The sequence below is a fragment of the Tauraco erythrolophus genome, chromosome 7 (assembly GCF_009769465.1).
Source record: "Tauraco erythrolophus isolate bTauEry1 chromosome 7, bTauEry1.pri, whole genome shotgun sequence".
NCBI classification, from domain to species: domain Eukaryota; kingdom Metazoa; phylum Chordata; class Aves; order Musophagiformes; family Musophagidae; genus Tauraco; species Tauraco erythrolophus.
The window spans coordinates 32,729,451-32,752,556 of NC_141471.1; the positions used below are offsets into that span (position 1 = coordinate 32,729,451).

The 23,106-nt window shown below is 38.5% G+C and overlaps 1 protein-coding gene across 1 annotated transcript in view; it reads right to left on the reverse strand.

The window, feature by feature from the left end:
• AGMO (alkylglycerol monooxygenase) overlaps nt 1-23,106 on the reverse strand; it is a 197,039-nt gene that overhangs the window by 115,226 nt on the left and 58,707 nt on the right. Inside the window, exon 4 of the mRNA XM_086614920.1 lies at nt 3,380-3,483. Within this exon, the coding sequence (XP_086471046.1) occupies nt 3,380-3,483 (104 nt within the window). The remainder of the gene's footprint in view (nt 1-3,379; nt 3,484-23,106) is intronic.

The following is a 23,106-nucleotide window of genomic DNA, read 5'->3' on the forward strand; positions in this document are numbered from 1 at the left end:
CCTATTTGTGGTTCCATTGGAAAAATCAGATCAATGTTGGGGGAAAAAAAAAAAAATCATTAAATACTTTTTCACTGGAAATGTCAATTCACCAAATCAAAACACTTCATGGGAATGTACCAACTTTCACTAATCTGTAGAGGAAAAGCTGTTCTGGTTTCAAGATGGAATTTCTGGTCAAAACTGCAGAAAAACATTTATCACAGTCACAGATCTTTTCCCACTTGTGGATTCAGCAACAGAGACTGAGAGTGAGCCACAATAACTGATAACCTGATGGGAAAGGCACTCACAGAGGGGGTGGAGAGGGGCTCCTATCTGGGCCACCGTGCTGTCGCTGCGTGCCTTTACCCGTTGGGCACCGTCCCTTTTGAAGGGTGTGCGGCTGCTGCACACTCTCTGGCATGGGCTTGCTCTACTTTTCTCCCTCTCACTTCTAAGTAAAAGCTTATAAGCTCTTCCACTACAGAAAAGGAAAATTTTGAAACTCCTGAGGTGTAGCAGGAGAGCTGAGTTTCCTGCGCTGAGCCCCTCCGTTTCCACGCTCAGTCTCCGGGGCCACCTGCCGATGTGGCCGCGGAGGGGCTGCGGGGTGCAGCGGGGCTGAGGGGCAGCGGCCAGCGGCTAGTTCATGTGGGTTACACTTCTGTGAGAATTCTGCAGGAGTTAAAGGTAAGGGCTGAAAAAAAACCCCATCCCTTACAAGTCCCAGACTTGGCAGACTCCTCAGTAGATAAGCCGTGAACTTTGTGACTCTGTGCTGAAAAGAACAGCGTTGCCTGTTCCCTTTCCAGATTTATATACAGATGTTTCAACGGCTTTTAAACCAATGAGGCATAATTCAACCCTTTATCTAAATGCATAGTCTAAAGCTATCAATTTATTATGGATGTAATATTTGCAATTAATCCTTACCCTTGGAGGATAGTTGAGAACTGGTACTCAGAGAATTAAATCACAGCTTTTCAAAGTGTGTATATTACTTTCTCCTTTCACAATTACACTTTAACTGAGCGTTTCATCAGGAAAAAAAAAAAAACAAAAACACAACACAACTTTATATAGCATTAGCTTGATGATTTCTTCTTAAAAACGAATAAACATTTTTTTTGCACATATTTTTCCTGGAGAATGGGCTTCAAAGCCATCTCTCAGTCTAACAGTAGGTCTGCTTCTCTGTAGCCCCTCCACTGGATAAACAGAAACACTGTGTGTGCAAACAACATGAAGCAATACACATTTGGTTCCAAGTTCAGGAACACATCTCACACCACTGATTGTACTTCAAGCATGTTTTTCTCTTCTCTTTCATTTCACATCTTTTCAATCAGCTCAAGTACAACCCACACAGATTAATATGCTGATTTATTTATCTTATAATGTTTGACTTAAAACACAATAGAGTTGGCAGCAGAATAGTCCCACAATCCCAGATCATCCACCAAAACTTTCTCACAGCTGCCACAAAACTGTATGTCCAGCTGCATTCCACAGTACACATTCAGCAACATCGGATCACTCTGACATTAACAGAAGGCTTCACTGAGTTTCAGCTTCAAGGCAGATGTATCCTTGGGGTTCTGGACAAGTGTGGGAGTCCAAAAAACCAGCAGTGCTATAAGAACTAGAAAGAATTGTGTTCATGTACAGTAAGTCTTTGGAGAAAGAAAACTGGCACATCTCTCAGAAGTTCTCAGGAGGAGGTAAATTGATATTTACATTAACCAAATGTCTCAGCTAACACCAAATATTTGGTGGAAAAAAACCTCACACGAAAGTATTACGGATTCCTAGGTTTGTTTCCTTTTCCTCCAAGCAAATTAATTTTAATTGTATATACATTATTTGCCAAGTGATACCAGTGTGGTCCTGAGGATGGTCTTCAGAAACTAAGGAGGCCAGACATCTTGGCCTTCCTGAATATTTTATGCTCTCTGAGGTATCATCCTCAAAATCACACAGGCAGACAAAGTGCTCAAGCACACACCCATATGTACACACAGGCTTTTTGTCTTTTTTGAATTATTGTTTTTGTTAAGCATTTGCACATATGGTCCCAATGGGTAAATGTGCAAAGGTTAAATCTTTAACATGGCAGTATTTACATAGGAAGCAGAGTTGTGACAGAGACACATCCCTTCCGTTACTGTTCATTATGGCCATTTAAATTTGAGGCACTTCTACTAGATTAGATGACTATTTTCTGAATTAAAAAAAACCCCAAGACTTCACAAAGAAGACTGTAAGAAACAAAACAAAATGTATCTGTTCCACAATTTCCAGAACTAGTTATTTTTTGGAACCTAGCCCTTTAACTCATCTAATGTCACGGGCTTGAAATAGTTATGAACAACAGGATAAGTCCATGCTCATTTATGTGAGCATAAATCCAGACTAACTTTACTGAAGTTAACGGAGTTACACTGGATTTGCATGTGTGAGCACACACTCTTGGCTTTGAGTCATTTGCTCATAGGCTAGATGTAGAGATTGCCAGAGGACTGTGGGTTTTTTCCTCCACCACAAGTATTACACATCATTGGAGAAGAGCATTTACATATTTTATAGATACAAAACAACATTGAATGTTGGTTTTGAACTCTAATTCTGAAAATTCAAATTTTGAAGATATTATTCTTTTTAAAAAAAACAAATAACAACCAACCCACTAAACTACAATCTGAGTTAAAAAATAGTCAAGAGAACATGCGGGTGAAACTGAGGAAATCAGTAGTTATCCTGGGTCCAAAACTAAACACTCAATAGTATGTTACATTTATGAATGTATTTGGAAATATACATTTTTTTAATCTGTAAATGAGTACTGTTCTTAATTTATATTGCATGTGCAGAGTTCACCATTTTAAATCCATTATATCTGAAATAACACTAGGTAAAAGCAGTGGCATTTTGCCCTTACTTACTAGAGTGCAGTCACATGATGTGAATGAGCAGAGACAAATAAATACATTCACATGCCCAAAGCAATCTTTAGCAATGATTTCTCTCCCTGCTTCTTTCAGTTACACAGACATATTCTAGAATAGTTATGTTATAATCTGATCTTTTCCCATACTTATGCATGAATAACAGAACGCAAAAAAATGTCCCATTTTACTCAAAAAGTTATGAAAATATAAATGCAGGGTTATAATTAACCTTCTTAAACTTAACTACTGCACCTCTTTCCAAGTTTGCCTTAAAAAGATTAATGAATGTATTTTTAAAGCTTAATTCTTCAGTTTCAACTTCTGTGCTTTCAGTGTCAAACATCTTACATAATTTATATGTTTTTCTTCAAAGGGAAATAAACACCATGTTTTCACTTTTACTAAATCTTGCTGATATTAATATGTTTGTTGAATCTTGCATAACTTACCCAGGAGGTGTATTTCTGCAGTACAGATTGTCTCAAGGCTGTGAATAAGTTGTAATCTTCAGAACTGTGATGTATTTGGTGCGCTGCCCATAGTATATTAACCTCTGCAAAACACATAATTTCTAATGAGGTATGTACTCGAGAACAAAGCAACATTTGCTTCCCAGGCCTTTTTTGTTAAGTTAAAAGCAACTAATCCCCCAATTTACACTTCACTATTTGACCATAGTGTAGCAGGTAATAAAATCTAATGCTCAGAGCCGAGTTTGGGTAGGCTGGGTTCAATGTCAGTAAGTAGACACAAGTCAGTGTAACTTTCATGCTGTGGAAGGTGAGGCTGTGGCAGGAACTAAAATCATTGCAGGAAGAGAAGAAGAATGAGAGTGTGAGATGAGAGTTAAACAGCCAGAAAGCCTTAGCGGAGTCCTGGTAACATGAGTCAGTAAGAGTCCTGTTATGAGGTTCAGAGAGACAACGACTGCGGATGCTTTCATGCCTGCATTTGTTTAGAAGGGGACTAGAAGGGGACACAAAACATTCCAAAAATCTCATGCTTCAAATTTAAACAACTCAACGGGTTTCTGATGTTATGCTTACAGTTTTCTGGAACACGTAAGTCTTCAAGCCCGCTTATAACACAGACCGCAAAACACAGCGATTGCCTGCCCACTAGTGACAAATGGAAAAACAAACGGTCACTTGCTGAGAACCCTGGACGCAGCCAAAGGAGAGCAATGGCTCTATTGTGTTACGGTTCAAAAAAAGTTGCTGGAATACGGGCAAAACCAGTGTCAGCCATGTCCTCTGAAGGCATGACACCTCTAATGCACTGCAGTGAAGAAGAACACTTCAAAATTAAGTGCAGATCTGGGCAGCCCCTCTGCATTGTATATTGATATCTGGACAGTCGTAAGTGGGAGGTTAAGACTAAAAACGTTCATGGCCATCAGATGGATAGCTACAAGGATGACCTTAGTTATAGCAAATGAGAAAGTGGGTGGTTAATGCGGCCCAAATAATGTGTGTTTAGCATAAACCTAAATTTAAGGTCACGTGTATTCCAAGGAATGAAGTGTACAAAAACCCTCAGCTGATTACAGAAATTAAAAGTTTACTGGCTAACGGCCAGCTGCACACTCCCATTGCCACTGACTTGTTTCGCTGCAGCAATTAGAGAAGTGCCTTTGGCAGATACAAGAATCTCATTCACAGAATCATCTTATAATGTGTATTTAAAGTCCTGAAATTACCTGGTGCCAAGCTTACATCAAATAGTTTAGGTCTGATGATTAACATGTACTTGCAATATAAAGTAATGCCAAAAAATTCTCTTAATGAATTTCAAGGTGTCTTCACCATTTCAGGGGACTAGACAGTCTTGTAACAGGAGGTAACAGTCTTGTACACTAGAAACTGAGAATTTTAAATCTAATTAATTTTGACAGTTTGGTAATTTACATGACAACATCATTTTCAAAGGTCCTCAAAAAATTCTTATGATTGCTGAATTAAAACTCCCATAAAATGCTTAACACTCAATCTGAAAATTCTTCCCTCTTTGAATGCATTTGTTCCTGAAGGAACAAGTGTTCACTATATCAAGAATTAGTGATCTCTCTCTCTCAAAAAAAGCCCTGAAAACATCTTAATGCATCTCTGACTAACAAGCTCACCAGGAGATGAATTATTCAGGTGAGCTTCACTACTCAATAATAATTTGTATTTGAAATGTTTCCCAAGACCTCGACAGAAGCTAAATGAGTGAACAAAGCATCTGAAAAGGTGGAGGTTAAAGACCTGTCTCCTTAGTTGTTTTAAAAGCATTTACTTCCTATCACAAACTGTGTGTAACACAAGCTTCCACTCAATGAAGTACAGCTGTACAAACAGGGTACAGTAACTGGATCTTGCTTCTTTCCCTCAGTCATTTTTCAGCATTGTGAAAAGTTCAAGGAAGGGAATCTATGATGATTTTTACAGTCTACTTTCATTGTAGTTAAGGTCAAATGGTTTTCAAAATGAATTACTAAAAAGGCATTTTATTAGCATTCATTTTTCAGTTAAACTGCCTCTTACACTAACAAGAATATGGAATAAGGTAACTGAATATTGGTAAGATGTTAATCTTTCAGATCTGTGAGTCAGCTTAAATGATCTATCATTCAAAAATATACCACAGGAATATTAGAGACATAAACAAACAATTCTGCCACAAGTAATTTAACTGCTAAAGCTATTTCTGACTTCTTCTGTTACAGTTAAGTAAATTAAATCCCACTCCTTGATCCTATTCTTGCTGACATCAGTGGCACAGACTATGTTAAATTCCTTGGCAAAATAGGCAGAGTTGAAGATTGGAAATAATTTTTGTCTTAAAAATTTATCTGAAGAAACTGATCATCAATAACTTTTTATTTGAAGCAAAAGAATAACACCATGGATAAGTGTGAAATAGATAACCCCCAAACTCAGTCTGTAAACCATTAGTACATTAAAAATATTACAATCATAATGCCTAAAAGACATCTCACAAATGTAAGAAACAGACCAAGCACTCTTCAAGGAATACAGCTGACTGCTCACCAACTACCCACGACAGAAACCGAAATGTATGTGTCTATAGAAGAGTTGTGGTTTCACTTTTTCATTCATAATGATGATAACTTGAAGGAAAATGAAGAAAGTAATTTGAAGGAGAACAAAATTATAAGACTCTCTCCATGTGCTTTCTCATGTGTCTTATTACGTAACGATCAAAAAAGAAAGCAAGACCAAGATATGGCCAATTCCAAAACAGGGTTTTTTTCAAAAGTTTCTATAGAAAGTAGGAAATATTACTGCATTTTGTAAATCTCTCCAGTTCAAATTCTCCCACAGGAAAAAAGTAGGTGATGGAATTGGGGAAATCACCCAGACAATGCTCTAATGGAATATTTGATGTTTTCTAAGTGAAATGTGATTGGTAAATACAATTTAAAAAATCATAGAATGGTTAGGGTTGGAAGGGACCTCAAAGATCGTCTAGTTCCAACCCCCCTGCTATGGGCAGGGAAACTCTTCACTACACCAGGTTGCCCAAAGCCTCATCCAACCTGGCCTTGAGCACTTCCAGGGATGGGGCATCTAAAACTTCTCTGGGCAACCTGTTCCAGTACCTCACCACCCTCTGAGTGAAAAAATTCTTCCTTATTGCTAACCTATATCTGCCCTCTTTCAGTTTAAAGCCATTGCCCCTTGACTTATCACTATATACCCTTGTAAAAAGTCCTTCTCCAGCTTTCCTGTAGGCCCCCTTTAAGTACTGGACAGCTGCAATAAGATCACCCCAGGCCCTTCTCTTCTCCAGGCTGAACAGCCCCAACTCTCTCAGCCTGTCTTCATAGGAGAGGTGCTCCAGCCCTCAGATCATCTTCTTGGCCCTCCTCTGAACTCGATCCAACAGCTCCACATCCTTCTTGTGTTGGGGAACTCCAGAGCTGAACACAGTACTCCAGGTGGGGTCTCACGAGAGCTGAGCAGAATCACTTCCCTCAACCTGGTGGCCATGCTTCTTTTGATGCAGCCCAGGATACGGTTGTCTTTCTAGGCTGCCAGCACACATTGCCGGCTCATGCTGAATTTCTCATCCACCAGCACTGCCAAGTCCTTTTCCTCCAGCCTGCTCTCAATCTGTTCTCCGCCCAGCCAGTACCTGTACATGGGACGTACAGGATCTTGCATTTGGCCTTGTTGAACTTCATTAGGTTCTCACACGCCCACCTCTCAAGCCTGTCAAGGTCCCTCTGGATGGCATCCCTTCCCTCCAGTGTGTCCACACCACCACACAACTTGGTGTCATTGGCAAACTTGCTGAGGGTGCACTCGATCCCACTGTTCATGTCACCAACAAAGATGTTAAACAGCGCTGGCCCCAGTACTTGCCCCTGAGGAACACCGCTTGTCACTGGCCTCCACTTGGATATTGAACCGTTGACCATAACTCTTTGAGTGTGACCATCCAGCCAATTCCTTATCCACCGAGTGCTCCATCCATCAAAACCATGTCTTTCCAATTTACAGACAAAGATGTCATGCAGGACAATGTCAAATGCTTTGGACAAGTCCAGGTACACGATGTCAGTTGCTCTTCCCCTATCCATCAACACTGTAACCTCATCATAGAAGGCCACCAAATTAGTCAGGCAGGATTTGCCCTTTGTGAAACCATGTTGGCTGTCACCAATCACCCCCTTATTTCCCATGTACCTTAGCATAGTCGTCAGGATGATCTGCTCCATGATCTTGCCGGGCACAGAGGTGAGACTGACCAGCCTGTAGTTACCTGGGTCTTCTTTTATTCCCTTTTTAAAAATGGGAGTTACTTTCCCCTTTTCCAGTCACTGGGAACTTCACGAGGCTGCAATGACTTCTCAAATATGATGGATAGTGGCCTAGCAACTTCATCCGCCAGTTCCCTCAGGACCTGCAGATGCACCTCATGAGGTACCATAGACTTGTGTGCCTTCAGGTTCCTTAGATGGTCTCGGACCTGATCTTCTCCTACAGTAAGCAGTTCTTTGCTTTATGTTTTTTGTTTTAGCATGTTCAATAAGAGTTGCAATATAGGTTATTTGCCAAAAGCTTCTGCTTCTTTCTTATTAGAAATATAATTCTTATAGGAACAAACTCTTTCCTCAGTTACATTAGTGTGTGTAGGGCTGTATGGGTTTAATGAGAACAGGATTAGATCCAAGGAATTTATCTGGAAGACTGTATTATATACCACACACAAAGCAGCATGTATACAGGGAAACTTACACTTCTTTTTTTTTTTAATAAGACACATTTTTCTTACATTTGGCCTTGGCTACGGTGAGCGTTAGCAGTTTGTATTCTCAGTCTCAAAAGACTAGCTGTAAGATCTGAGTTCAAGTGGTGAATTAGACTTGATTCACAATATAGCTTCAAGCAATTTTCTTCACTTTCTTCTTCTGTGTATTTTTATTGAGAAGCACCTATCTGCACTTGCACCTGACACAGACCAGTTCTCAGCATGTAGAAAGTAGGAGTTCCACGTCTGTTCAGAACAATAGGAAAACTGTAATCCGCTAGCCTTTGCTCCCAGAGTTTGTCTGTCAGGAGGAGAAGTGGAACAACTCAGAAGCGCCTCTTCAACCTCAGTACCACCTAGACCTCTTTGATCATTTTGCAATGAAATGCAATGCAGTACCCAGGTAATTCTGGGATAGGCAATCATGCAGCATGACACACAGCCAGTCTCAAACAGAAAATAATGCTACCATGAGACACTCTCTAATCTACATAGTTGCAATCTAGCAGCTTAATTAGGAAATTTCACTAGGCGTTCAGCATCTGATCCTTCCCTGATGTGCTTTTTCTGTGCTTTGTTCAGTATTATCTCTGTTTTTCAGCCCTCTTCTTAAGTTACTGTATGCGGTCAGCAAACTATTTAATGAGTGGGCTAACTTACAATCAAGTAATACATGGTATATACTCCCATGACTTACAAGCCAAAAATCAGAGCAACCTTCCACAAAACCTGCCTCCAGAATCTCTGCACAAGCCAAAATCTCCTGCTTGATCTGCTGCCATACCAGTTGAAAACACAAATCTGCTCCCACACAAAAAATCCACAATAAGATCTGCAAAACTTAAGATGCAGAATGGTCTAGGGAAACGTGGGAAGAACCAAGACAAGCCAAAGTATTACATATGCTACCCAGAACAAACAAGGGGCCAGATCATATCCTCTCTTAGCAAGAATCTGGGGGACTGTGAATTATACTCAGATACACTTCTGAATCTGTAAAATATTTAAGATATCACGTGGTTAGGAGAGCAGAGCTTGGCCAGGTCAAAAATAATGATCTCCTCAACCCATACGTGCCCTATCTTATTTCCTGGCATCCTCATAAGCACAGGACATCAATGGAAAAGCTAGAAAAAGCCACAGCGTTCCCTAAGACTCAATGTCTTCTAGTAGGAGTAGTTCCCTCAGAAGCCAAGCTGTATGGATTAAATTTCATGCAATGTAGTTATATCAATGTAAACAAGAGTAAGAGTCTCAGTTAATTACATTAGGACAGTCTTAACTCGGCCTGTGAGCTTTTCACACAGTTGCTGGGAATTGAACAGCAATTGATTCCACGAACGCCACGGAAAACCACAAAGGAATAAAGGTTATTAGGTAAGGATTCAGAAATTAATTCAGAGTGACTCAATCTCTTACTTCACTAAGAGTTTTAATAGAAAATGAACGTGCATTCCTTTGTAGGGAAAGATATTGAGAAGATAAATGATCCAAAGAAATTTTAGCATGCAAATGTTGGATTTGGACACTTCCACAAAGACAAATAGGAAAAATTCAAAATACGAATAAACACACAGGAGGAATGAAGTTTCAGTAACGTGTATATATGTAACCTCTGAAAATAGTGAAATATTTGGCAAGTCTTTCAGTACGCAGCAGGTCTCACACAAATCCTGCTATACCAACTTGCCTGACCAACTGGTTTCTCATGCCATCCTGAAGTCAATTGTTCAAGTAAGTTCTCTAATTGCTTGGAGCAGCTCTGCAGCTGGTTAAAGTTTTGTCTGCCTGAGCTCTGGATGATCACTGTAGCAAAGATCTGAGCCCCTGAACCACGAGGAACCATGACAGCGGCAGCTGTTACACTGTCACTTGTCTTTGTCATGGGTGTATAAGGCTTGATTCAGGTACTCTGTTTTCCAGTTGTTTTGGCTTTCATAACAGATTCCTTAGGTGCAAGAGTCTGAAAACAGCTCTGACTCGTACCAATTGGTGCTGTGGCAGTTTCAAAGATGACTAAATCATAGCATAAAATCCTGTTTGTGAACCCAGTCCCAAGCCCTGTCAAGCATTTGCCACCAATATTGGGCTCAAGTTTTTCAACCATCTTCAGTGAGGGTTCCTACTGGTTATAGCAAGGTTTATCCACCTTACACCCTCACAGCCTCAACTGAGTGACACGGTATATGTTAACTTCTGCAGCTCATTGACGTAGCAATTTTTTGCAGCACTTAGCTCTTTCTGCACCTTTTTTACTACAAAGAGAAGCATATGGCTCATTAATTGCACAACTATAAATCATTCCATTGGTGAAATTATATTTATATATTAAAATAAAAACCTGCAAGACGTTTCTGCGTAAAGGGGAAGATCCTCAGCAGCTGGTGTAAAGTGACTTCTATAGATCTGTGCCACTTTATACAAGCTGCAGACTTGACTCAAATTTCTCCAAATATGGCTGGTTATACCACTGGCAATCTTTAGTTCTGAGCATTTGCCAACCTGTATAATATAATTTGGTGTTACTGAATACCGATGTCAAACTGTGGTATAAATGTGTGAAACACATTAACTGTGGCCAAATTAGCACTCTACTCATTAGCTTGAAGATAAAAATAAAGGAGAATAAATTAAATAAATTCTTTTTTTTTAAAAAAAAAGTTACTTCAGAAATCCTACTTTTTTGTTTGTTTGGTTTTTGTTTGTTTTTTTTCCTTCCCCAAAATAATCTCAGCCACTGAAATGTCAGCTTATGCAATTTGAGAACATATTCGTCTTAGACGATCCTAGAAGGAAATTGCTGGAATGAAACAGAAAAAAGGAGAAGATAATTCTCCTTTAGTTTTTTTGGTGAGGGAGTCGGGGTGAGAGTTCTTATTCTCCTGAATTCTGGGCTGTCTCTACAAAAGATTGATGTCTGGTGTCACCATTAGGAAGTGCAAACTGTTCAGCTTCATTGCAATCTATGTCCTCATCCTCTTGCTCTGCAGGATACCGCATACTTTGGCAGGCAATATTCAGATGGGAAGCACTTTAATGGCAAGAATGAATGCCAGTGAAACCTTTTCCCACAATGTTCAAAACTCTGAATGTGCATACGTTAAAGCAACATAAAGCTGCAGGATATTAGGAAGAAAACAATAACTGATAATAACTCAGCCATGTTAGTCTTACTTTTTACCGCTCAGAATAATACATTCAAAGAAGGTCAGGGAAATACACACACAAAAAAAAAAAAAAAAAAAAAGAATGAACCGGAATGAATTTAATTCCTCCAAATCAAAAGCATAAACATACTTTTTCAAAGGAAATATCCACGGCCCCTTCACATAACTTTTACCTTGTAGGTCAAATTCCTGCATTCATTTATTTGGTTCTTCATTTTTCCAAACCAGATACAGTAAGAATTAACACTGATAAGTCAATGGAGTTATTCTGATATAAAAGAAGAATTAGCTCTACACAATCTTCTCTTGCAGACTCTTTTAGATGATTTATTAAGCCAAGTTCCTGAATGAGAGATGTGTGGAAATGTAGGCTAGATTTGCAAAGGAATCTATTGTTATTTAGTGAGATATCAGGAAAGCCTGAGGGACATCAAGACCCACCACTCCCCTTAAATAAACTTTTAAAATATTCTAGAAAAAAACATTTACATCCAACTTTCATTCCGCTCCTTTGTGGATTTGCAAACCACAGAAAAAGCCAGACAGATACTTTAAGCAATGCATATGAGTTTCGTACTCTCTATGGACCTGATTCAAAACTTACTGAATTCAGTTGAAAAATATCCATTAACTTTAACAGATTTTTAAACAAGTTCATTACATATTATACAATCCAAAACAAAGGACAGTTAACCCTTTGAAGTCAAGTTTAGGTATTTAGTGAGATTTGCCACCCATACTTATTTATACATTTGTTTTACAAGTGCCAAATTATTTACCTGAGAAATAAAAAGAACCACTATAATAACAGATACCACGTGCTTATTTAACAGTGATTGATCCACTGTATTTGGTAGTCATAATGCTTATTTACAGCACATGTGATGCATACAAAAAGAAACCTGCACTTCCACAGATTACGTTTCAAGCAGTGTTTTTAGTACTTATATTACACTCTCATTCCTAAAAGCACATAGCTAACCATAGATCCTCTGCATCCATCTGCATCTGTCATACAACAGATTGGCTCTGGACACTATTAAGCAAGCTGAAACATTAATAGCCTTTTCCATTTATCATTCTAACAAGGAGGACATGGAAGCCTTGTAGAAAGGTAGATTTGATAAAGAGATGAGAACACAGGCAACTGTCAAAGCACTTAGCCTCAATTTAAAGGTGAAAAAGAAAGAGGGCATATAAGCTTGCCTCTGTACCCCATCAAGCTGGGATTCATCTGGTAGAGCCCAGGTCTAAATGTGTCAGCTAGGACTGTCTATAGGATGCCTCTAGCACAAGAATACTATCTTCAAGGTTTTCTCTCACACCACTTCCTGCCCTGTCCCTTCAGCAGGGAGCAAAGACATGTGCCTAAATTAGGTCTACAAAATTACATCTTTACATTGGAGCCATCCATGGGGATATAGGTACTGGCAATGTGATCACACACATTTAGCAAAAAGGCATGAAACAGCCTTTAAGAAAGTCTTTTATTCGCGTATCTATTGCTACTGATGCTATCTCTTGAACTTTGACCATCAGTCAGAGGAGTCACTTTACATTCTATTTCCTCTTTCCTCAAAATATTAATAAATGAATGCTAGCTGAAGACTGGTGAAGGTACACGCAGTAGAGTTTCAGGTATAGAATTCATTTCAATGTTTGCCATAAGTTTTAGTAGTGATGTTTGTGTGGCCGAACCTGCTCCAGCACTGCCAGCAAACACTGAAACAGATTACAGGTCTGAATGTGTAAAATGAGGGTTGGCACCAGCAGCAGCTAACAGATGAAGCCGGAGGTACGGGGGAGCAGGAATACCCACAGGCTCCTATGATGCTAATTTGGTCTGATTTGTCCAAGAACATCTATAGCGCTTGACCTGTAAAGGCAGTCCTCCTACATGCTCACTGGTTTTTGCAGCCACATGTCTCCTGACTGATGTTGCATTTTCTGACTTTAAGGGCCTACAGCTAGTTGCTGGATAATTAGTAGCAGAGCTACTGGAAAAGAAAGGATTTCAGAGACAGAAAATATCAAGTACAGAAAAGAATTATTTTTTAAGTGATCAATTATGACATTTTAATATAACCCACTGTAAATTAATTAATTTTTATCCTTTATCTGTTTGCTCTGAGGTATAAAACAAGCTAAGATTGAAAGCTCAATGCACGATGCATCTGTTGTACTTTGTACTTTCCAAATACACAAAAATAAGCATTAAAGCGATGAAGTGCAAGATACTAGACTACAGACTTACCTCACACACTAAAATTGTATACAGGAAACAGACCTGCCTAAGAAAAATAGGCTCCTCTATTTTATAAAGTGTAATTATTATCTGGTAAGGGTAGGGTGGTTTATTTTCAATATAAAAATAAAAGGTTTTTTGCTGCTTTGAGATCTCTGTTAAAATCCATAGCTAGACAAAAGATCTGACCCAAAATGACGGCATACTGCTGGCTTCTTTATGCAGATTGTTCCAAACGTAACTCTAATCTACAAAAAAAAAACCTGTTACTCCACAGCCAATCTCCTCCCACAGTTAGCAGGGGAGGAGAGGGAAACAGAGAATCTTTATCTGCAAAGTGTTGATTTTATTATGGAAAACATACTTGTAAGTACAAAGTTTTACAGTGTGTTAAGACATATCAAACAGTAAGCATTTATGTGTAATTTCATAGGATATTTTACATGCACGCCAGTACCCATTATCTCTATACCCAGCGTGGGAGCTCCCAAAGCTTGTAAGTTAAATGACTACCCCGTATTCATCCCAGCGCTTACTTGCGTTCTGTGGAAGAAGGCCCCAGCAATGGATAAAGTCTTTTTTTTGTCTCAGCCACTCATCCAGGAGAAACTGAGCAGCAGTTGAATAATGGCCAGAGGGAGGCACAGCACAACTGGGGCAGTCCAGGTTAAGAATAGCCTTAGCTAAAATACCAGAGGCATTCCTAGGAGTTACACTAGGGAATCAAGACCCAGATAATCAAAGTAGCATAATTTACAGCACCTGGTGCAAGTATCACAAAATCTAGGACCATGGCTATAGCACAGAAACCTTCTTTATTTCACCTCCAGGGAGGGGAAAAAAGGAGAAAAGAAAAAAAGAAAACATTGTATGACCACAAGTGAACCTAATTTAGATTTAGTTGCTGAAACACAATAGAACAGTAAATTCACATGCGTTTATAAAGAACTTGAAGAATATGAAAGTTGATATTATTTTGCAGAAACAGATCAAGCCATTGTTTAAGTAGTTGTTTAAATCATTTTAATCCTATTTAAATAACATTCCCAATTATTTAACTACTGCCATAGAGAAGTTGCAAGTCTGATAAAGTAAACAGGAATTGAGAGACATGGGCAGAACTGTAAATCTCTCTGTTGCTTCATTTATAGCATGAAAACATTACTTCTTAGGGCTGGTGTTTATTTCCCTCTCTACTAGCAAAAAGAACTTTTTTAGTTTTTTTAGTTTAAGAGTACTAAATACTCTCCTTATTCCCCTCCAAAATTACAAGAAAGATAGTACTGCCTTGTTAAAAATTGGAGAAAAGAATAATAAGGTTTTAGCAGGATGTCAGTACAGATTATAAATAGTACAGGTGTCTGTTGTCAAATCTAAAAGCAAAATAAACATCTGCATTTTGTAATTGGTCAAGGCAATCATATCACTGCATCATTCTGTTCACCTAATTCTAATGTTCACCTAATTCTATCACCCCACTCTCCTAATCATCCAGGTATTTTCTCTGAAACTAGAGTACAAACCCTTAGATTAGGAGCATTTCTTTCTGTGCATTTGTTGAGCATCCAGAACCCATCAGGTCCAGTCTCTTCTGAGACTTTGTGATCTCCTGAGCCATAAGACCACATAAGGTCTGAATAATCAAAGTTATAAGGAAAGATTTATAAAGGTGTACAAGAGACAGATACATTTGTTTCTGGAATAGGATAGGACTGCTGAAGTAGAGCTCAGTGGAAAAGCAGGTGGTTGAGATTATAATCGACCAATCAAACAAACTCAGGCAAGCTGGACCAGATGGCCTTTTTCTGTTACTAATATTTCTTATGTTCCTATTCAGCTGTAAGAAGTTACAAATAGTTTACCTGTTCAGATTTTTCTGACTCAAATTACATAAGATCAATGCTCTCACTTCACCATCACATTAAAAGTTATCATGACACTGTCTGTAGTTGTATTTAATAATTTACAATGCTGCCTACCCAGAGGAGAAACTGGTAGGTGTGACAGAAGTTTTGCCTTTTACAACAGAAATTACGTAGCAAACCATATAAAAAGGGAAAGAAAAAAACAACAAAAACTTAATCTAGAGGATTACGTGCTACTAGATACAAACAAAATCTAAAGTTAAACCATATTTCCTGTATTAAAAGGTGAAATTTTGAAGGAAAACTAATGGGCATGACTAACCTGTAGTCACACAGATTGCATGGCACATTAATCTACAACTGCACCAACCATGTCTAAATCTCTCCTTCATCTAATGGGTCACAGTTCAGAGGCTATAAATTTAAATTCAGGAAGGTATTTCACAGGTGCAAGAAAAAAAAAAAACATCCCTAAGCTTCCAATTTGCATTAATTTATTTCAAAACTGTACAAGCAATTTTTACATGTAAGATAAAGCTTGTTTTAAAATTCAAACTAATGTAAGAATGGCTTTTGCATGACAGCAGATCTTAATTATTGTTAGCAAAGAAAATGCATTACCAGTTGTGGGGTATACTTTGATGCTCTAAAGATTCTAATAAACCAGTGAAAAAGTTAACAGTGATACAGTATTACAAATGGATGTAAAAGCAATCCACTCAACACGTATCTTTACTTTCCAAAACAGCGTTCTCCACTGTAATTCGATATCATACATCATAATATTTAAGACAGAGTAAACTGTGCCTATTATACACCTTATAAAAATTTAGAAATTATTATGCATTTATGTCTATGACATTTTAAATGTCATCTTGGTCGATTAGAGTCTGAGTTTTGATTCAGCTCTTCAAGCATTCCAGGTGCAGAAGCATGAGACCACATGAAGAACTGCTAAATTTCAGTTCACATCTATTGGGAGCCTTAGAGGAAACTGCAAAAATGTAAAATCTATACCTATTCTTCATATATATTTATTAAAGCGAGCATAGAACATGGTACTTCCTTCAACTACTAATATTCACAGTTATAGATTGCTGCTTCATTTCCTCATAATTATTCCAGAGGAATGCTGGAGGAAGACTTTGAAACTAAAAGTATACTACAGCTCCCAGAATAGATCATATTTCAGGAACAGCTTTAAGAACATACTCCACACATTTTCTTGATCCTGATTCTACAGACATGCAAGCATTTTCATTGACACGTGGTACAGGTGTTTGGCTGGTTTGTTAACCATTTATAGTGACAGTACACAGAACGTTTTCTTTAAACATACTGGGCTGGCCTGGCAATGGAATGACAGGTGGAGTGAACATAGCCAAAGCTGATGAAAACGAGATTTTCCAAGGAGCACAGAAAAAAAACAACCTTGCATAGGGATTAGTCAAATCAGGATGTCACTATAAACTTCCTGGAGTTGCACCTCTCGCTGGAATGACCTAGCAGGCAGGCGACACATGGGTTTTCACATCTTTTTCCAGCTTGATGGATTTAAAAGTTTTTGGTTGTCTGTACTTGGAGAGTTTTCTTGTTCTAGTTTATACATGTACCCACTGTTGTTGTAAGGCCAAGCTTTAGAGATTGGAAGCCTTTACTATATTCCAGCAGTCTTGCATTTCAAGGAAAGCCAGATGAAGAGTTGTATCTCAAGGGTCTCATTCATATGGGACTTGATACATATGAAGATATTATTTGTGTGTTCAAGTGTTTTGTTCAATCAGAATCACAGAGATTTTAAAATTATTCTTTTATTTTGCACCATCTACAGTCTTGATAGCGTCTGTGTAAGTAACTGAACAACTGAAACAACTTAATATTTATCCATGTATTACATCAGTTAATGCCAGCCTCATTACTTCACCACAATAAAATAAGCATTAGCTTATTATGCAGCAAAATATACTGAGAGGTAGTTTAGGGGAGTTTCTCTTGAAGGCCACAGCCATAATCACTGTGTGATCATCTGACTAAATATTATGTTAGTGTACTGTATATACATGTTCAGTTACACAGATTTGATTCTCCCTTGGCATATTTTAATGAAGATATTTATTCTAGACTACTTATTCTCCCCATTTTCATGCAGCAGAGGAGAGCAGAATGCTCACGCATAATCAAGCTGAATATCGGAAGGATACTTAAAAAGTTAAAAGAATCAAGGGCAAAAACAATATTCTCTATGCCAGCCACCACAGCCTTTTTTATGACTCTTCTAGCATACTTTCAAGTGTATCAATATTCTACTTGACTCTTAGATCAACAGGTGAACATGAACAAAACGGGAAGTACATAGCAAGCACATTTCTCGAAGAATTCTCACAAGAAGTAAATAAATAGCATGGTCATAATTCCCTGTTCATGTTTCATTCAACTCTCTTCTCTTCCAACAGAGAAATCAAGTGAACAGATCAAATCAGACTCACCAGGGACAAAGATGTGTTTAAAGAAAATCTGAGAGTAGATTTGCTGTGAGCATTGGCATTTTTTAACTGCTTACGGATTTTTGGACGTCTCTTTTTGTCAAAATTGCTTAGAAGCTTTCATTTTATCCCAGTTTAAGGATAAAAAGAAATTATTATTTCTATAATTATGTTTATTATTAAAAAAAAAAACTCAGAAAGGTAATCTGATTTCATTATAATATTGAGTATTTCTGCGTTTTGCCTTATATTACTTAAGTAGTTTTGAGATAGTTTAAGTATTCTTATCATAATCTGTTCTATCAAACTAGACTAGACAAAAATATGTGTACAAATTGAACTCAGGAAAAAAGTCCACTTATAAGCAGCTTTTCAGATAGGGCTTCATCCTGCAAGGTGCTGAGGCCTCATCAACGTGTATGTACAGTAGGCTGTGTCAGTCTTCTCTTGAGCTTGAGTGGTAGACTAGAGCAACAGGAGATAATAAAGCCTGTGAAACAATGGGACCCTCTAGAGATCATTACTAAACTTTTGTGATTTTGAATTCTAGAAGAACTTCACACCCTTGGTGTTCTATGTATGTTAGGAGTTTACATATAAATTGCCAATCCTGTGACCCAAACAGTATTCAGTTTATGACCTCATGCACCATGAAATCTACAGCTGCGGTGGTTTTCTTGCAGCTTAAAGAATGAACCACAAATGACAAACATTTGCATTAAATTCTCAGATAAATCAAGATGATCACCAACCATAAAGATCACCACTCTGGGTACTTCTGTATAAGTATGTTGCTGTGTGTTATCCAATGATATCCTCCCTGCAGTACAGTCACCCATTGGTATACAAGTAGATGTGACTGACTATTAACACGAATCCTACTCATAGACTATTTTACTAGGCCATTACTAGGCCAGTTTTCAGCACAATTGAACTTTAGAACTTCCAACATGCATGTAGGGATTTACCTGTGGCCACTATTTTGGATTAATGAATGAGCCCCAGAACACACTGCACATCTGATGAGATCTCCAGCTGCAACCTAGAATTACAATTTATCATAGATGAGATCTGCTGGGTTCTATTAGGAAATGGTTTCAGAGGTAGGAGAGTGAAGATGTCATAGGTCACAGCTAAGGGATGGCTGAGAAAGCCTGTTGTGATTAGGGCAGCCTTACACAACTGTCATGAAAAATTTTCAGCTCAAAATACATCTGTGCAACCATAGCAATTGTGAGGACAATGACCAAAAAATGAGGAAAATGATACTATACTCTCTCATAAAAAGTACTTCCCACAAACAAGCAGAATTGTACAGGGCTTGACTAAGTGAAATGTTGAGGTCATAAGGGAGAAGCTGCAAGGGGCAAGCAGAAGGGATAGGTCAAATCCTTTATAAATAAGCATCAGCTATGTATTTGCTATATGTGGCCTCTGTACTGCTGAGGGAGCTATGAAGGAAAGCCTCCAAGAAAAGAGACTAGGGGATGTAACTTCAGAACAAAGAAATCATTAATACTAAAATTCCAAGGAGGCTTTATCAGCTATAATATTAAGAACTGATATTTTATAACTCCATAGATATAAAGTATGCACTTTAACTATTTACTTACTGAGTCCAAAATGTTTTCATTGCTTTATAGCTGCAGGAAAGTAATAAATGACTTGCCTCTCTACTCTGCTCTTGTGAGACCCCACCTGGAGTACCACATTCAGCTCTGGGGCCCCCAACACAAGAAGGACACGAAGCTGTTGAAGCAAGTCCAGAGGAGGGTCATAAAGATGATCTGAGGGCTGGAGCACCTCTCCTATGAAGACAGGCTGAGACAGCTGGGGCTGTTCAGCCTGGAGAAGAGAAGGCTCTGGGTAGATCTTCTAGCAGCCTTCCAGTCCCTAAAGGGGCTAACAAGAAAGCTGGAGAGGGACTTTTTGACAAGGGTGTGTCGTGATAAGACAAGGGGCAATGGTTTTAAATTGATTGAGATTAGCTATAAGGAATAAATTCTTCACTGTGAGGATGGTGAGGCACAAGAACAGGTTGCCCAGAGAAGCTGTGGATGCCCCATCCCTGAAAGTCTTCAAGGCTAGGCTAGATGGTGCTTTGAGCAACCTGATCTAGTGGAAGATGTCTCTGCCCACAGCAGCAGGGGTTGGAACTAGATGATTTTTAAGGTCCCTTCCAACCCAAATCATTCTATGATTCTATGATAGTGCAATGGATATCAAAGTTAAAGAAACTTTTATTTCCTCCAAGAGGGTTGAAAATTTATATATACAGGTCTAGCTAGATGAGATGATTCAGAGATGGTAACAAAGGTAACTAGAATATTACCTGCAGTTTAAGATTTCCTATATCTCTGGATTTTACACCTATGGAAAATTTATAATATGCCTTTCCTTGGCAACCTAGTGGATCAGCAAATCGAATCAGTCCAAGGAAAGAGCTGATGCGCACCTGAGCAACAAAGGAGTCAGGAGACATGGTAGCCGGACTTAACAGAGAAGAAAATGCCAGGGGAGGGTGTGAATGGAGGAGAATGATGGTGTGGTAGAGGGTTGTTTTTCTAGATTTGTATAATCCCCCTGGAAGCCTGCACAGTGGGGGAAAAGATGGGCAGCCATGTGCAGGGTGACAGGGTGTGGAGGATCAGGGCTGCTCCCTTCAGAGAGAGCTCACAGTGAGCGGGGATTGAAGTGATTAGAAAAGTGAAGCAAGAAAAAAGAGGCAGTTCCTCTCTTCTAGAAATGGAATGTAATCACCTGACTTCACACCACGTAAGCATTGATGGCACTGAAAGGCAAACATGTACCTAAGACACAGCAACATCTAAGTTTGAAGAGGTAAGGCAAAGTATGAAATGATGCTTCCCATCCATATGTACAACAAACATCATTGGTTAGCCTTATGAATCTAAATGTCTTTAAGTAGAGGTCTCATGTTCATGGTACAGGAGTACATTGGCTGTGTCCTGGATCCACGCGCCACATTGCACTGATGGTGGGATCTACCAGGTTGTTGTGCTCTGCAGTGCACCTGCACAGCCATAATGCACATAAAGGCAGCGTCCCCCATACATACAATTTTCTCTGGAATGCGCGTGGGGAAGAAAAGTACCATAGATGGTTCAGAAGGATCTTTTAACTAGGCTGGTGACAAAGACCACAGCACACATGGCATTCCAATTCAAATCTGAATCACTTCGCAAGTGTTCCTCACATACAGCAAGAGTAGTTTCAATATTTATGTTTAAATAATTCACTCTCCTCTTACCTGAATTTAACATTCTGTTAAGTAACTTTCTGGTCTGTTCTTCAATCAGCCTTAACACGTTTAGAGGCATCACTTTGCTACCCTTATGCTGGAGATCCAATAGCTGCTTTTATTGCCATTTTGAAAGTCTCAGTCACATTCATTTTGAAGGTTCAGTCACAGATATTTGTCATCCATTCTAATGTAAACCAATTTATATTCCTTGTAATCACACAAGTTGTACAGGTTAAAGCAAAAATTAAAACTAAAAGCAATCTAATAAGGTTGCAATCTAAATAAAGATCTAAACATTTTGAAAGAGGAAGTATGGCAACTAATCAAATATGAACACTACTTGAGAGAGGAAGCGTAGTAACTAAAAAAACATGAACACTACTTGTACCTTACATGTACTAGATGTACATGTTAGGAACTGCTTCTGTAAATGTTACGAGGCTTATAACATTATGGGACTGCAATCCCTGAGCATCCTCCAGGTTCAAAGCATCAATCTAAGTGCTAAAAACGTAAAATTTATTCCAGTCCAGTTTTGAAATTCTGTCCACAAGCTGTGCTAAAGCTAATGACTCATTTGATGGACAACAGCTACAATGGGTGCAGAGCCTAATCTCATCAGTTTCTGGAAGAAAACTTTTTTTCCACTACGTCAAGCATAACATGAACACGGAGTACAGAAAGTGAAATTTCTTATTAAGTTTTTGGTAAGCATTTTGTATATTTGATTTGCTTTTATTTGATAAGGTACTATATTTGGCAATAACCAATTTATATTCAAGTATGCCATCTGTATCACATTATCTATGTATGTATATTTAAACATAGACAATTACTGATATATTGGTAATATTATGTCGTCTGATCTAAGTTTGTAAAACGGAAAACAATCTATAAGTATTAGTTTTTTGGTTGGTTGGGGTTTTTTTTCATCAGGCAGCTAATATCTGGCAGCAGGACAGGGCTGTTAAATATACTGAAAGTACCAAGTCTTTTAGGATTTCGATTCCTTTGGGTTTTTTACTTCCTGGTTATTGAGGCATACAGCAAGAGCAGAGTGAATGCTGAAGCTGGTGTTTCTACCTCCACATCATATACTAATAATGAGCAGGGAAAGCCAGATCCTCTGTAGGTTTCAGAAGCTTGACTCCTTTTCTGTAGTACACTGGGAAGGTAAGCATAGCCAATATTATTAATGGCTTTCAACACCTTTGTCAGCACAAACCAGTTTTAGATTTCTAAAAGACAACAATCTGCCTGGAAGTAGTGAAGAGGAAACATGGTGAAAAGGAAAAAGCTGTCATTTCACCAACTTCCTTACAGTTACAACAGATTTGTTTCGATGCCAAGTGTCAGATTCAGTAACTGGAGATCAAATTACTTGAAATTTGTACCATTTACAGGTGACTGCTTTGCAGTCAATCATTTTAGGGATCCACGGGTGCGATGACTTTCATTTTGGCCAAGTTTATTGCACAGCCAATCTTGTCCTTGCTAAATCATTTAACTGCCTTTGTGCAGTTAAACTGGATAAAACCAACATCAAGACTACATTATCAAGTATAAAAATAATTGATTTGTAAGACATAGGAAAAATCCAGAAACTGAGCTATTGAAAAGAAGTGCCAGCCAGGTTAACATAACATACTGCAGTTCTTTAGGAGGCTGGTTATGAGCTCAACTTATTTTGAAAAAGATACAGTGTTTCTCACCAAAGGGAGCCGTTTGTTGTGAACATCTTTATCCTGCATACCTGACGTTTTCAAATTCAGATGATGAGCAAATTCCAGTGTGCATTTGATATGCTAATCTTATGTCCACCCATATTTTACAGCATTCTCTTACAGATCAGCAATGGGAGCAGATAGGGAGAGTGGTTCAATCATTCTTCA